This window comes from Schistocerca serialis, chromosome 1 (assembly GCF_023864345.2).
Source record: "Schistocerca serialis cubense isolate TAMUIC-IGC-003099 chromosome 1, iqSchSeri2.2, whole genome shotgun sequence".
Lineage (NCBI taxonomy): Eukaryota > Metazoa > Arthropoda > Insecta > Orthoptera > Acrididae > Schistocerca > Schistocerca serialis.
The window spans coordinates 239,171,091-239,186,558 of NC_064638.1; the positions used below are offsets into that span (position 1 = coordinate 239,171,091).

At 40.2% G+C, this 15,468-nt stretch overlaps 1 protein-coding gene across 1 annotated transcript in view; it reads right to left on the reverse strand.

The window, feature by feature from the left end:
- Window positions 1–2,562: 2,562 nt before the first annotated feature.
- The window catches only part of LOC126466663 (WD repeat-containing protein 76-like), a 168,237-nt gene continuing 155,331 nt past the window's right edge, over window positions 2,563–15,468 (reverse strand). Inside the window, exon 12 of the mRNA XM_050096400.1 lies at window positions 2,563–2,851. Coding sequence (XP_049952357.1) covers window positions 2,705–2,851 — 147 coding nt within the window. The 3' untranslated portion in view covers window positions 2,563–2,704. The remainder of the gene's footprint in view (window positions 2,852–15,468) is intronic.

The window sequence follows — 15,468 nt, forward strand, 5'->3', positions numbered from 1 at the left end:
GTAAAAAGCTTTACCAAAATCAAGAAACACTGCACCTGACTGCCTTGTCAAAAAGTTTCCAGTATGTCATGTGAGAAAAGGGCGATTTGGGTTTCACATGATCGATGTTTTCAGAATCCATGCCGATTGGCATTCAGGAGGTCTTCCTGAACAAGATACCTCACGACGTTATGTTAGAGTTCTGAATATGCTCTAAGATTCTGCAACAAATCGCTGTTAAAGATGTTGGATCATAGTTGCGTGGATCACTTCTACTACACATCTTGTACATGGATGTGACCTGTGCTTTTTTCCAAGAACCAGACATGGATTTTTGTGCGAGGGATCTATGACAGATTACTCTTAGAAGAGGGGCTAACTCAGCCGCAAATTCCGTAACGAATTTGATAGGGATTCCTTTGGGCCCTGGAGCTTTGTTTAATTTTGACTACTTCAGCTGTCCCTGAACACCACTGACACAAATACTTATTTCATTCATCTTTTCAGTGGCACGAGGACCAAATTGGGGCAGTTCTGGGCTTTCCTTTGTGAAGGAGCATTTAAAAACAGAGTTAACTATTTCAGCTTTCGCTTTCCTACCCTAAATTTCAGTTCCTGTCTTATTCAGTAAGGACCGGAAACCAACTTTGGTGCAATTAGCAGCCTTTACATATGACCAGAATTTCTTTGAGTTATGTGAAATGTATTACAGAACAGTAATTTATAATAAATTTGGATCGTGTATAGGGCTACTTGTCTTCAAGGGAAAATTAAACATAACACAATATGTTTGTTAGAATACCTGCTACAGTAACTAAATCAGAAACGCCAATTTATCACAAATTACTCTTAGATTATGCAGAGGGCAATGGTAGCTTTCAAGAAAGCATGTTTATTTGCATGACTTGCAATAAAAATAAGGGGTGATGCATTTTTTGGCAGTAACTGTAAACCAACAACACTGATTTGCTATGAAACATGTTAAGTATCCAAAAAACACATATTGGTAACTTGCAAAAATATAGTTTTGTCAGCGTGCACAAATTCTCAAAAATAACCTATTGCTCACGTGATTACACAATGAAATTAGAGAACAACTAGTTTGAATGAGGATAAGTCTACTGTTCTGAAAGAGGGCTATTCCATTTAAGCATACAACAGACAACAATAGTACGAGTTCTTATCATGGCACTTGCAAATATTTTCAATTTCACAACCACATATCACAATATCACATATCACAATATCACATATCACAATACAAATGGGTATTGATACTATCAGCAAAAGAGTATGCTGAAGCAATACGAACAGTAAAATATGTGAATCTGGAACTCTAAATCAGTACACAAATCCCGCACATGCTGTCTCACGCAAAGGAAAATCCCGAAGTCAGCTTTTATATATAAACAAATGGGCATATTCTACGGATTTTTCACTTAGCTGTTTCACTGCACACTTCTACACTGGTGTGCCACAGAAGCACGATTTTACCGTGCTAAAAAATTGCTAAAATGTGGGGCAAATCACATCATCTGCCTGTTGCAGCTAACATGTCTCCTGGCTAACAATGCCATATGATTTATATACAGGGTGAGCCAAGAGGAAAGGTACGCGTTTTGACGGGTGATGTTGTTGTTGTTGTTGTTGTCTTCAGTCCTGAGACTGGTTTGATGCAGCTCTCCATGCTACTCTATCCTGTGCAAGCTTTTTCATCTCCCAGTACTTACTGCAACCTACATCCTTCTGAATCTGCTTAGTGTACTCATCTCTTGGTCTCCCTCTACGATTTTTACCCTCCACGCTGCCCTCCAATGAATTTGTGATCCCTTGATGCCTCAGAACATGTCCTACCAACTGGTCCCTTCTTCTTGTCAAGTTGTGCCACAAACTACTCTTCTCCCCAATTCTATACAGGTGATAGCATAACTGATTCTGAACAAAAACTTTATGTGGACATATGCCCTATTCCAAATGGTTTCCAAAATTGAACACTTTTAATGTACATTTCTATTTATTTTCTGTATTATTCATTGTCACTATTTACAACGTACCACAGTAATATAGAGGAACCCAGGCGAACATTTTGATACAAGACACTTGTGGTCTATCAAACCAGAAAACTACCTCAAACCGGCCTACAAAAAGTACCTAAACTACAGCGCATGCGCGTCACGCAAGATTTTCAATGGTCTCGCGATCTCTCCGCGAAAACTGTTAGTCCTAGACAAAAAATAAACAGGAACCTTTTTGTAGCAAATTTAATTCAGTTTGTGTACTGAGTGTGTGGTTTTCGAGCTATTAAAGACACACGTACCAAAGTCATATTAAACATGTTCTAACTCTGAAACCATTAGTGTTTGGGCATATGTCCATATGAAGTTCTTTGTTCAGAATCACTAGTACTATCGCATCACAAAGCATGTACCTTTCCTCCTGACTCGCCCTGTATGTAAAAGTGCTCGTGCTTATTTTCCTGCATCCCATCAGATTAGCAACACTTTTTCTTTATTCTTCTGGTTCCACTTATTGACAGTGTTGACAATTTTTACTAAGTAAGAAAACATACATAAAAATGTACTATTACGTGTTTCAACTGAAATTTTAATTTTGCATGAACAATCAATAAAAAGGTTAAAAATCAGGAAAAGGTGCTTTAAAAAATAAGTAAATCTTCATTAACAAAAAGTGTTCGCTGTATGAAACTGGCGCTTCAAACAAATATTTACACAAAAGCATATATTCTGCCAGAGCTGCTGCCACCAACAAAAGCCAGCTGAGTTGGATGAAATTCGCAAACAGAGAGAACCACCTGAAGTTCTGGATCCATGAGTTCATGAACTATTTTTCCATGAATACCATACAGCTGCACCTAAAAATCAAAATATTAATTTTAATTTGAAAAACTCAATACAATAACGTGTACACTTCAATATGAAACTATGATGCCATTACAGATACCAAAAATTAGGAAGTTTCAGAACTATCACATACTAGACCTGCTGCCTTAGAGGATCACAATGATCATCTTGTAAAATAAATTATTTGAATATAATAGAGAGAAACATTCCACGTGGGAAAATTATAACTAAAAACAAAGACGATGTAACTTACCAAATGAAAGTGCTGGCATGTTGATAGACACACAAACAAACACATATAATACACACAAAATTCAAGCTTTCGCAACTAACGGTTGCTTCATCAGGAAAGAGGGAAGGAGAGGGAAAGACAAAAGGATGTAGGTTTTAAGGGAGAGGGTAAGGAGTCATCCCAATCCCGGAAGCGGAAAGACTTACCTTAGGGAGGAAAAAAGGACAGGTACACACACACACACACACACACACACACACACACACATCCATCCGCACGTACATAGACACAAGCAGACATCTGTAAAGGCAAAGAGTTTGGGCAGAGACGTCAGTCGAGGCGGAAGTACAGAGGCAAAGATGATGGTGAGGTATGAGCAGCAGCAACTTTAAATTAGCAGAGGTTGAGGCCTGGTGGGTAACGCGAAGAGAGGATATACTGAAGGGCAAGTTCCCATCTCCGGAGTTCTGACAGGTTGGTGTTAGTGGGACGTATCCAGATAACCCGGACAGTGTAACACGGTGCCAAGATGTGCTGGCCGTGCACCAAGGCATGTTTAGCCACAGGGTGATCCTCATTACCAACAAATACTGTCTGCATGTGTCCAGTCATGCAAATGGACAGTTTGTTGCTGGTATTCCCACATAGAAAACTTCACAGTGTATGCAGGTCAGTTGGTAAATCACTTGGGTGCTTTCACACGTGGCTCTGCCTTTGATCGTGTACACCTTCCGCGTTACAGGACTGGAGTAGGTGGTGATGGGAGGGTGCATGGGACAGGTTTTACACCGGGGGCGGTTACAAGGGTAGGATCCAGAGGGTAGGGAAGGTGGTTTGGGGATTTCATAGGGATGAACCAAGACACCAACAACCTGAAAACAGCTTTCACATCCCGCAACTACCCTCCCGACCTGGTAGAGAAGCAAATTACCAGAGCCACTTCCTCATCCCCTCAAACCCAGAACCTCCCACAGAACAACCCCAAAAGTGCCCCACTTGTGACAGGATACTTTCCGGGACTGGATCAGACTCTGAATGTGGCTCTCCAGCAGGGATACGACTTCCTCAAATCCAGCCCTGAAATGAGATCCATTCTTCATGAAATCCTCCCCACTTCACCAAGAGTGTCTTTCCGCCGTCCACCTAACCTTCATAACCTCCATTGGCGGTCCACGCCCGCCTGGCGCTGATCCTGCGGTGTTGGCACTTTCCTGGTGCTCCGACTGTCATCCATGCTCGGCTCGTCCACCATCTGCGATCGTGGCAGCTGTCAGAGGCCTGTCCTGCGTCGGGAGTTGCGTTCGCGGTCCGCACCCGCCTGGCGCTACTCCTGCAGTGTTACTACGTCTTGAGGAGTTTGTTGGTTCATTCCATTGAGCCCCAATAAGCTCCAGAGCTGGACTCCACGACGAGCTAAGCTGGTAACCGCTGTCTCAGTTTATTAGGTTGTCAGTGACCTTGATCTCGATGGCCTCCTTTATGACACTGTCCCAAAGGACAGGCCTCAGAGAGCTGCCACAGATGGAGACCAAGTCAGGCGCGGACGTCTGAGGGAGCACCGGGGAAGAAACACCTTACCAGCAGCGCCAGGCGGGCGCGGACCGCGAACAGAGCCCCCGACGCAAGACGGGCCTCAGACAGCTGCCACAACTGCAGATGGTGGACTAGGCGGACGCGGACATCCGTGGGAGCACCAGGGAGGGGTTAAAACCTCAGGAGCAGCACCTGGCGGGCGCGGACCGCCAACGGAACGCCCGACACAGGACAGGCCTCAGAGAGTTGCCATAGATGGTGTCCAAGTCGGGCGCGGACGTCTCAGGGAACACCGGGGAAGAGACAACACATTACAAGCAGCGCCAGGCAGGCGCAGACGGCAAAGAGAGCACCCAGCGCCCTCTGGGCATAAATACTGGACAAGATCCTCCAACACAGCAGTCTCAGGTAGCACCTGAAGAAGGCAATGAGTTACGTGGCCGAAATATTGTGCCAGAGCGACACAAACATCCGGCAGTAGACCCGATTTTTCCACGTGTCATCGTCAGTCTTATTTGAAGACTTCCAAAACTTGTACAACATTTTATTCTGAATGATATAAAGAACTCTACCAGTCACATCCAAAATTTCTGTTACAATTTATTGTTCACAGAATGATGCTGTGTATATCGTAATGGACTAAATGAAGAATAAGGTCCACTATATTAATAAAAATCGGCAGGTCAGTAATTTAAATGGAAAAGCTTTATGAAAAATAGGCAATCATGTGACTGAACAAAATCCATCTCACCAAATAGAGGATCAACTATGCATTGCAGTTATTACCACAAATGCTTTAGTATGTCATTAAAAACAAGGACTTGTTTAGATAAGTTTTGTACTATCTATCGCACTACATTGCCTTCAAATGAGTTGCCTGTTACATTAATGAGCTAGTTGACCTATTACAATATTGTGTACAATGGTTAGAGAAACTGTGCACAAATGTCACAGTATTCACAAACGTCATCTTAACTACGTTAAAATATGATTTTTGGGTCTTACAGACAGATCTGAATCTGATACTGGCATATTTTTGTAAGTAATGAGAATATTTACACATGCATAACAGGTATTGCAGTAACTGACTTTCTGAGAAGTTTCAAAGTTGAGGTCAGGGCAGTGTGTCACCACCAGAGCGCTCTACTGCTTTCCTAGAGGTACGATAAAAAATTTGAGTTCAACATGTGTCATCAATCATGGTTAAATTTTACAAGTACTTCGTATTCTTGCATTTTTGTTTAAGTTTGGTCTTCATCTACTTAATCAGCTTGATATGCTGACTACTGGAGATTGCTCTACAAGCTGAAAATGGATTGTTAAACATGCTGTCAAAACAATTAAAGAAAGTAATCTTAATCGAGAGTTCTTTATCCTGATACGTTACTCAGGCATTTGTATATAGCTCTTAAGCAGGAGACACACTAATAAACCAAAACATTATTATCTGTTGGATGTCGCCTGCCAGCACTGCAGGCACACGATGGGGTAACGGAAGTACATAATCGGAGCAGACACGGAGGGGGGGGATCACACTAGTGAGGATACGTGCTACAAATCCATTGACATATGCAATTTGGACAAAGTGCAGATTATTATTTTGCAGAACCTATGAACGAGTATCTCAAACGGCAAAGCTAGTCAAATGTTCACGTGTTACTGTCATTAGCATCTACAGAAATAGGTAAAAAGACAGTGAAACTACAACTAGAAGCTAAATGGTTGTATGTCCACGACTTCACAGAATGTGGGGTCGAGAGGCCTATCTGTGATCTGTAAAGTAGGATACGTAGTGATCTGTGGCATATCTGCCGAAAGATCACAATGCTTGTGCATGCAGAAGAGTTTCAGAGCACACATTCATCATACATTGTTGAACATGAAGTTCCAGGGCAGACCTCCCATACATGTTCACTTACTGACAGAACGACATCGTCAATTATGACTGCGATGGACATAGCACCAACAGGATTCAATAGTTGATCAAGGGAAACATGTCAGCTTTACGAGTGAATCATATTTTTACTACACTATGTCAATGATCACCTCTATAAATGCTTTCATCGAGGTGAACAGTGTACCAAAACATGCAGCACGCCACAGCTGCAGTTTGGTGGGAGAAGTATCATGCTATGAGACTTGCATAGGACCTGTGGCAGTAATCAAAGACATTCTGACAGCTGCAAATCACCTGCGTCCCTTCACGTCTTGTCTTCCCAGATGTCTATGTCATCTTTCAGGAGTATAACTGTCCATGTCTCTAAGCCAGAACCGTACTACAGTGGTTCAAGGAGCATTATAATGAACTCACGTTGATGTCTCAGTAACAAAATCTGCCTGATGTAAATCCTATGGAACCCTACTGGGTCACTATTGGGCATCATCACCCCAAATGCAAATCAGTGGTCTATTATTTATGCAAATTACATGACCCGTGCATAAACATCTAATGCAACATACCTCCACAAACCTACCAACAAACTGTCTGACCCCTGATACTTGGACTCTGATATGTATTTTGTTTCAAAGATGGACGAACAAGTACACGGTCATGTTTTGGCTCATCAGTGTAATTTTGAAACACACAAGAACAATTTAAAATAACTTTGAGAAATTCTTCTCCAAATAATATGCTGTCTTCTTGTAATTCACCATAAGGATTTTTTGTTGTTCATTATGATTGATGAAAGTACTGACGTTACAGAAACAGAACCGATGTTCTGTGTGTGTTCTGATTAACTATGTGACAATGTATCATTTGCAACACACCAAAACAACTGCAGTTCCTTAATGCTTATCTACAATTCCAGAAGTTATAAGCTCTTGTGTATCTACTGCTGCTTTTGAAAATTCTACAAGGGTTGAATGAAAAGTAATGCCTCCACCTTCATTAATTGGGTTTGGATGGAAATATTTTAATAAATCAAACACAGAAGTAATCCTTAGAATGAGATCTTTAATTACCCATATTCACTTTTCCACATAATCACCAGCCAATTGGATACATTTCTGCCAATGACAAACAAGTTTTCTGAAGCCGTCGCAGAAGAAGTCAACACACTGTTTCCGCAACCACAGTCTCACAGTTATCTCAACATCATCATCAGAAGCATTATGACGTCCCCGCAAATCGTCTTTCATTATTGGGAACAGATTGAAGTCAAATGGTGTTAAATCTGGACTGTGTGGAGGATGCCGTACGGTGGTGAGATTCAATCACTGAAGTTCTGCTGTGGTGGCACGTGAAGTGTGTGGTTTGGCATTTTCATGTTGGAGGAAAACATTTCCCTTTTCCTTTTGGACCCTTGTTAACCGTCATTTCAGAGTTCGCAGTGTTGTGATTTAACGCTCTGAATTTATTGCTGTTTTACGATCAAGGAAATCAACATGGATAACACCATTTGTGTCCCAGAACACTGTGGCCATGATTTTTCCAGCTGACGGCTGTGTCTTTAATTTCTTTTTCTGGGGCGAGTGTGTTGATATTCCATAGACTGATGTTTAGTCTCCGGGTCGTAATGGTGTACCCACATTTCATCTCCTGTCACAACTGAATAGAGAAAGGCGTCGCCTTTATTCTCGTAACTTGAGAGGAGTTCCCGTCAAATTTCAAGTCTGTGAGCTTCCATTTCAGGAGTCAGCATCCGGGGCACCCATTTTTGCACAAATCTTCCGATAGCCAAGCAAAGCAATAATGTGACCCACACGTTCTTGTGAAATGCCAATTGTGCTTGCAATTTCTCTGTAAGTGATACGACCATCTTCCTGAAACAATCTGTCAACATTCTGCTTGTGATACTCAGTAGTTGCTGTCACAGGATGTCCAACTCTGTCTGTCACACAGGTCAAATGTTCCCGCCTCAACATCTTCAAACTTACTCTCCCAACGACACACAGTACTCACATCAACACAATTACCATAAACTGCTTTCATTCTCTGATGAATCTCCTTTGGGGTGACACCTTCTGCTGTCCAGACTTCAATGACTGCACGTTGCTTAAATCGCATTGACCGACTGTCTGTGCAGGGTTCCATACTTTACACTGTAGCAATACAACCGTTCAGTGCTAAGGCTTACCACCAACTGGAGCTGTAGAGAAGAGGCTACAGAACAAGCCAGTGCCTGCCACCTACCAACACTGCCACCTACCAACGCTGCCACCTGTTGAAAAGTTACGAAGGTGGAAGCATTACTTTTCAGTCAACCCTCTTATTATTGTTACTATTCCGTGTCACTGTTTTGTGCCATGCTGTATCACGTCAGGTCATTATTTTGCAACAGTGTATGTTTTATCTCTGCATGAGCCCTTGGATAATTGATTACTTTAAGCATAATGTTGTGATAACCATCAGTTAAGTTCTAGTTTGACCTGAAATCAGTTTACCAAACAAATCTGTATGTTCAGTTATGCTAAACAAAACATGCAGGTTCAAATATATATGGCTTTATTTAAAAAACTAGCTGAAAAAGACCAGCTTCACATGGTTTTTAATTTCATTTGTTCTCTTCCAACATTCCAGATCACTCTATAACACAGTAAGAATAGAATGTCAAATCAAGCACCTTTCAGCTGTCTCATTTCCAAACTCTTAATTTATTGGGCTACCTGTTTCAGTGATACATTACACTATCTTCAGGTCCCCTGACTAATGTGTAGGAAGATTCCAACCTCGGTTACGGTCAACAGCCAGCAGATGATGTTTGAAGTGATCACTGTATCAAAAATCTACAGACACCAGTTTTTGAATGCTGTCCCCCTTTTTGACTAGAACCATGGTTAGAATCTTCCTACACATCAGTCAGGGGACTTTAAGATTTCATAATATATCACTGGTACACAATAAATTAAGTTAGAAAATTAGATGGCTGGAAGGCATTTGATTTCACATTATGTACTGAACAGATAATGTCCTGCAAACCATCTCTGAAAAGATGGCCATAGAGAGACATTGTAAAAATGTTAGTATGCCATGTTAAAATTTTTAAATGCTATGAAATACTCTTTTGTACTCTTAAAGCCACTAAACTATTCATCAATAAGCCAATTTGGAATATAGTACTCTGCTGGTCATTTCTTTATAGAACACATTTTAGAACAGTTGAAAACATTCGTTAACATTCAAAAATGTCTATAGAAGCTCAACAACATAGATAAATCTCAAATTCTTTCCCTTAAAATATACACTGATGAGAAAGATGGAACATGTCCTGGTGAAAATACTCTCAATACAGCCCTATTTAATTAAAGAAAACTGTGCTTTGTGTTCACTATATTTCATACTTAATTAACTTATTCTATCACAATACTTTCTTATAAACTACTTTCATCATCTTGCTATTAATTAAGCAGATATATAATTCTTTCAGTATCCCATCCCAAGAGCAACCTACATGTAAGTGACAATGAGAAAAGCACAAGTCTCTCAAATTAATATGACAACGTGTGGTTTTTCCTTGCCCACCCAACCTTCACTACATCCTAGTACACCCCTATGCCACTCCCAATCCCATGCCATAAGGATCATATCCCCGTGGAAGCCCCGGGTGCAAGACTAGCCCACTCCACCCACTGTGCACTCCTCATTCCAGTCCTGCCACAGGCTTATCCTACTCCATCAGAGGCTGGGCCACTGAGAAAGCAGCCATGCTGTGTACTAGCTCTGTTGCGACTGCTGTTAAGCACGCACAACATGCAGTTGAACTGTGCAGATAGGAATTAACCTTACAACACCTAATCCATTCCAGAAATCAATCTGGCCTCCACCTACAGTAACCTACTGTCCCCACACCCTCCACCCAACAGTTTCTGCCCCCTATTACCTCCTCCCAACTCACATCCCCTCTTCTTCATTGTGCACTGCTCTCTGCCAATGCACCCACCAGTCTTTTTCCTTCTCTGCTTTCCACTCCCTTTTTTTCCTTTCCCTTCCTCCCCCACAGCCTCCAGACACTAAATTACATAGCCTTTTCTGCCACCTCTAGTCCCTGCACACACTGCCAGACTGCACTGTTTCATCTTCCCTCATCCGTACCCTGTTATCCATCCCCCTTCCCCACTCTATTACCAATGATTGCTACCGTTCAACACATTTCACTTCCAGTCTGGGTTGAGCAACCAAAGAGAGCGGTCATGTATGTCTGAGGTGTGAGTTCATGTGCGTTTTTCTTTTCTGATGAAGGTTTTGGCCGATGGCTTGTTTTGTAACCACCTTTTCATTGTGCCTGTCTGCAATTCAACGTGTAATCTTTTACAGTGAACAGCAATCAAAAAATGGCTCTGAGCACTATGGGACTTAACATCTATGGTCATCAGTCCCCTAGAACTTAGAACTACTTAAACCTAACTAACCTAAGGACATCACACAACACCCAGTCATCATAAGGCAGAGAAAAATCCCTGACCCTGCCGGGAATCTAACCCGGGAACCCGGGCGCGGGAAGCGAGAAAGCTACCGCACGACCACGAGCTGCGGACAACAGCAATCTATCCTTTCCGTAATTGCTACCTGATAAACGTAATTATGAAGTCAGACATACCCAAATATATGATATTTGAGTTGTTATATTTATTTCTCAAAGCCCATGCACTTTACTTGCCTCAATTTTCTGAAACAATCACCCACTGCTCAATTAAGTCATTACGGATTTGTAGACATTAACAATTTCAAACAGCAACCATATTTGTAAATAGGTAATTTAAAGCCAAAGCGTCCTAAATAGTTCTCTGATCTTTTTTACTCTGTTAACAAGCCATATATTATGCAAGCAAAGTTATTGTTGCAGCACAGAACTCGTTTGCAATAGTAAATTATCATCTTACAGTTTTCTAAATTAATATGCAACTAATTAAATTATAAAATATCCTTTCATCTGCCTCAGAATACCCCCCCCCCCCCTTACCCAAAAATTCCCAGTCTCTGCTTCAAAATCTTATGAGCTATTCTGCAATCTTTTATTACCTTTGCAAGAGTCAATGCAAATAACTACGCAGTTAATACCTCAACCTCAACGAAAGTTTGTAGTTCATATTGTATAAAGTGTATCAAAGTTCGTAGTTAACAATCATCAAGCTAAATTATCTGCAAGAGTTTCTGTTCAGATGATGTTATGGAGTGAGTGCATGAAAGTCAGTCTGCCATCAGAAATCATTCAATTAACATGTATGTCATTCAGTATCTCTGAACTACTTCGACTGATATGGACAAGAACTGCATTCATTAGTTTGGATCTTATAGATGTGTTGTTGACATGTGCCTCACTAAATGTTTATAGTGACTTTAGTAGCTGACTGTGATTAGTGGAAGGAGGTGGTATGTTATATGTGTTACCACTGATTGTATGGGTTAGCTTGGTTTTCGCGATATATAAACGGAAGAATTGAGAACCTACTCACTGATCAGAAAATCAAACTAAATTTATTCAATGAGTTAACAAGTGGAACTAAATACAATGGTGGTGTATCCATTATTGTATAACAACAGTCAACACCCAAAAAGTTTTCAATTTTTGAGGCCATGAACTTTGATTGTTACCAAAAAGAAGAGCTTACCACCAGATTAGCACCATTACAACTGCTTCGTTAATATGGCAACAAGAAGAATTTTATGCTGCCAATTTCAGGAGTTTGCTTGTTCGTAGTTGAGCAAAATGTGTTACACTTTTAGGTAGAAACTACACGAGAATAAGTTTTAATCTGATTTTCAACACGATGATTTTATTTCACTTTAGTATCCAACCTTTACTGGTTGGAGTCTTTACAGAATCACTCCCCCATGTACTAAACAACTTTATATGTCTGATTACTTTATAAATAAGATAATGCATTCAATATTTCCCTTCAAACATGTAAGTACGGAGAAGTTTTGGAAAGGTCTGAAATTCTGCTTCAGGTTTGCTGGAAGTCACTAAGTGCTCTAATTATGAAACAACGGACGAATATAAAGGGGTAATCTGCACTCCATTTTACGTTGAAGCTAGTTTTTCTCGCATCCCAAGATTTATGACATCATGTCTCCTAAACTATGAGCTGCATTAGGATGTAATTTTGTAGGCACATTCATTGGTATATGCGGATACTGTATGTGAACTGTATTGTGAAGAGAGTCTACAGTAAAACAGTAATGAATTAAAACGCTAAGTCTATTACACAAGTCTTATTGCACCTGCCCAAACAGCGAAAATGTAGGAAGTGACAAAACTTTTTCCTTTCATCTCATGTGGTGTGTGTGTGTGTGTGTGTGTGTGTGTGTGTGTGTGTGTGTGTGTGTGTGTGAGGGAGAGAGGGAAGAGGAAAAGTTTCATAAATTATGTGTAAGCTTCGTCTGAAGTCACTAAGTGCTCTCATTCTCAAACACTGGATGAATGAAGTATGCATATTTGTGCACTGCCAGTTACACTCCCTCATGACAAACATACAGTTTCTAAGTGTAATACTTGCCTTTACATATTATGTTCTTTTTTTAATGAATGGAAGAAGTCCTTTAATAAATGACATTACATACAGATATATAAAGGTAACTCAAAGTTCAAAATAATGAATTACAAATTTTTGGTGCTCGTCATAAATAGAATCCTGAGTTTACTCTGGCACTGGTCTTTAACTTAAGTATTCTGCAACTTAAGCCATTTTTTAACTTTCTGTGTGTGTATCAAGTTAAACCACAAATTTTGCAATGGCTTTAAATGTTTGTAGCTGTGCAACAAACACAAAAGCAAGGAACAATGCACAAGGTGACATCACAGTCTTCACACACGGTGTCTTTATTCCCTTCTTGCCTTTTTCCCATCTGTATCCCAAACATGGCTGCACATTGCGAGAGACCGTGTTGGATGTTGTTTCTTCACAGCGGGTAGAGTTATTGACAGAAAATGTTGGACAATCAGTCACCTGGGATCTGCACTTTAAGAGGGACAATCTGCTACTTCTGAAGCAATCCCCTCTTCTAGTGTTTTGAAATCATGTTCTCAATAGCAGAAACAGAGAACTCTAGGGGACTTCTTTACCTCCTTTTTTTATGGAGCATATACATTCTACATAGCACGTTCTATGAGATGGAAAAGATTTTCTTGTAATACTTCTTTCCCCTTTTACAAGTCACTGGGTTGTTAGCCAAGTGCTGATCTACTTTTTCTACTCTGCTCATTGTGTCATTGTGTGCAATGACAGCTACTAGCTTCAACATTTCTCTGCATCTTTTATCTACAGCTTCCATTTCAGCCTTGTGAACTGTTGTCAAAATAGAAACATCTGTTGTCCTATCGAATTACTGTAACTTTTCCCCTCTACAAAGCAACAACTTCCCTCCTCTTTAATTTCTTACGATGAAATGATAGTGGCACATCTCTTTTTTGCAAGGCACAGTTCCATATGTGACAGTTCTCTATACAAGTCAGCAAGTTGAGGTGACATGTAATGGTTATCAATGGTAATGTTATAGCCTTTATTCGGAAGTGGTTTTATCAGTGTCATTACAGTACGAGTTGACTGTAGCATTCATCACAGATTTTGTCCAATTTCCTTCCTTTTCCTGTGTATTTAAATGACACCACACATACCCAGTTTAGTATTCTCATAATGTAAACATCTTGATGCCAAACCTTGCCATTTTCAGTGGTCAGTACTCTACCTATACAAGTCATTATTACACCTCTGTCTGGCATGCACAAGCTTTTGAAATTGTTATCAAGATGGTGAAGTATAGGATAATTTTACTTAGCTTCACCTGTGGGTGGTTCACAGGATTGTACACCAAATTACCCAAAAAAACTAAGGCATTTTTTGGCCTCATCACAATGCTTTGAGGCAGTACACCACCAATAAACTCATTTCATTGCTGGTAGTCTTTCCAATGGGAAACCTGTTGCACTTTATACTTTGTGACAACGATGTTTATGAAGTTGTTATCAATGACCTGTTCCACATCACACGACATTGTTGGCAAAGCTGTTCACTTCATGTACAGCAGGGTTTCCTGTGGACAGAAATTTTTGAGGAGCTGGCTGGAGCACAGTTGACATATTTATCTCCTACCACTGGAGAGCATTTGTTAAACCATTGTCTAACAAACTTTCTTCACTTTTAGTCTCCAACAAAAAAGTAACATTAAAATATTCTGCAGTTTCTGAGCCACTAAAGTCAATGTCAAATTCAGTATCACTATGGTCACTACCTGAACAACAATAAAAGACAGAAGATGAAAGGATGTGTTTTGTTGTCAAGTAGCCAAAGCTGCAGACAATAAAGGCAATATCTGGATTCTCTTAGTGACCGAACACTGAATTAGTACTGAAACAGATGTAAGTGAGGTTTTCATTTTCCAACTTAGGACTTCAAAGGGTAAAACTTTTAACATACGAGTATACCTCTTAACAAATAAATTACGAGATCATTTTAATGTGGTCAATAACTATGCGAAATATGAAAAAATAAAATATCAATTGCTCCTGGAAGCTATTAGACAACCGGCAATTGTACTAGGTTTGTGGATAATCATTTAGTAATGTACATAGAGCACTTTGCTATCTATTTGAGTATCAAGAAGTTTTATCACACAGAATTTCATTTAGTGTCAATCCTTTTAAATTATTTCATATAAGCAATATGAAGAATAAGGATTAAGCTGACCGCTGTAAACCAGTTCTAGACCTGTGCAGATATTCTGCCTGTGGCTGGACACACTACTACTACTACTACTACTACTACTACTACTACTACAGAATACTTTACAGAAAAAAAATCTTGCATGCATGTAATAGATTAGTCTTTGAACCTCTCACATGATTTCTCAAAACAAATTCAGAAATATGGATGAGTGTCAGAACTCCAATTATGGGTTTCTTGATTAAGGTAAATACCGCCAGT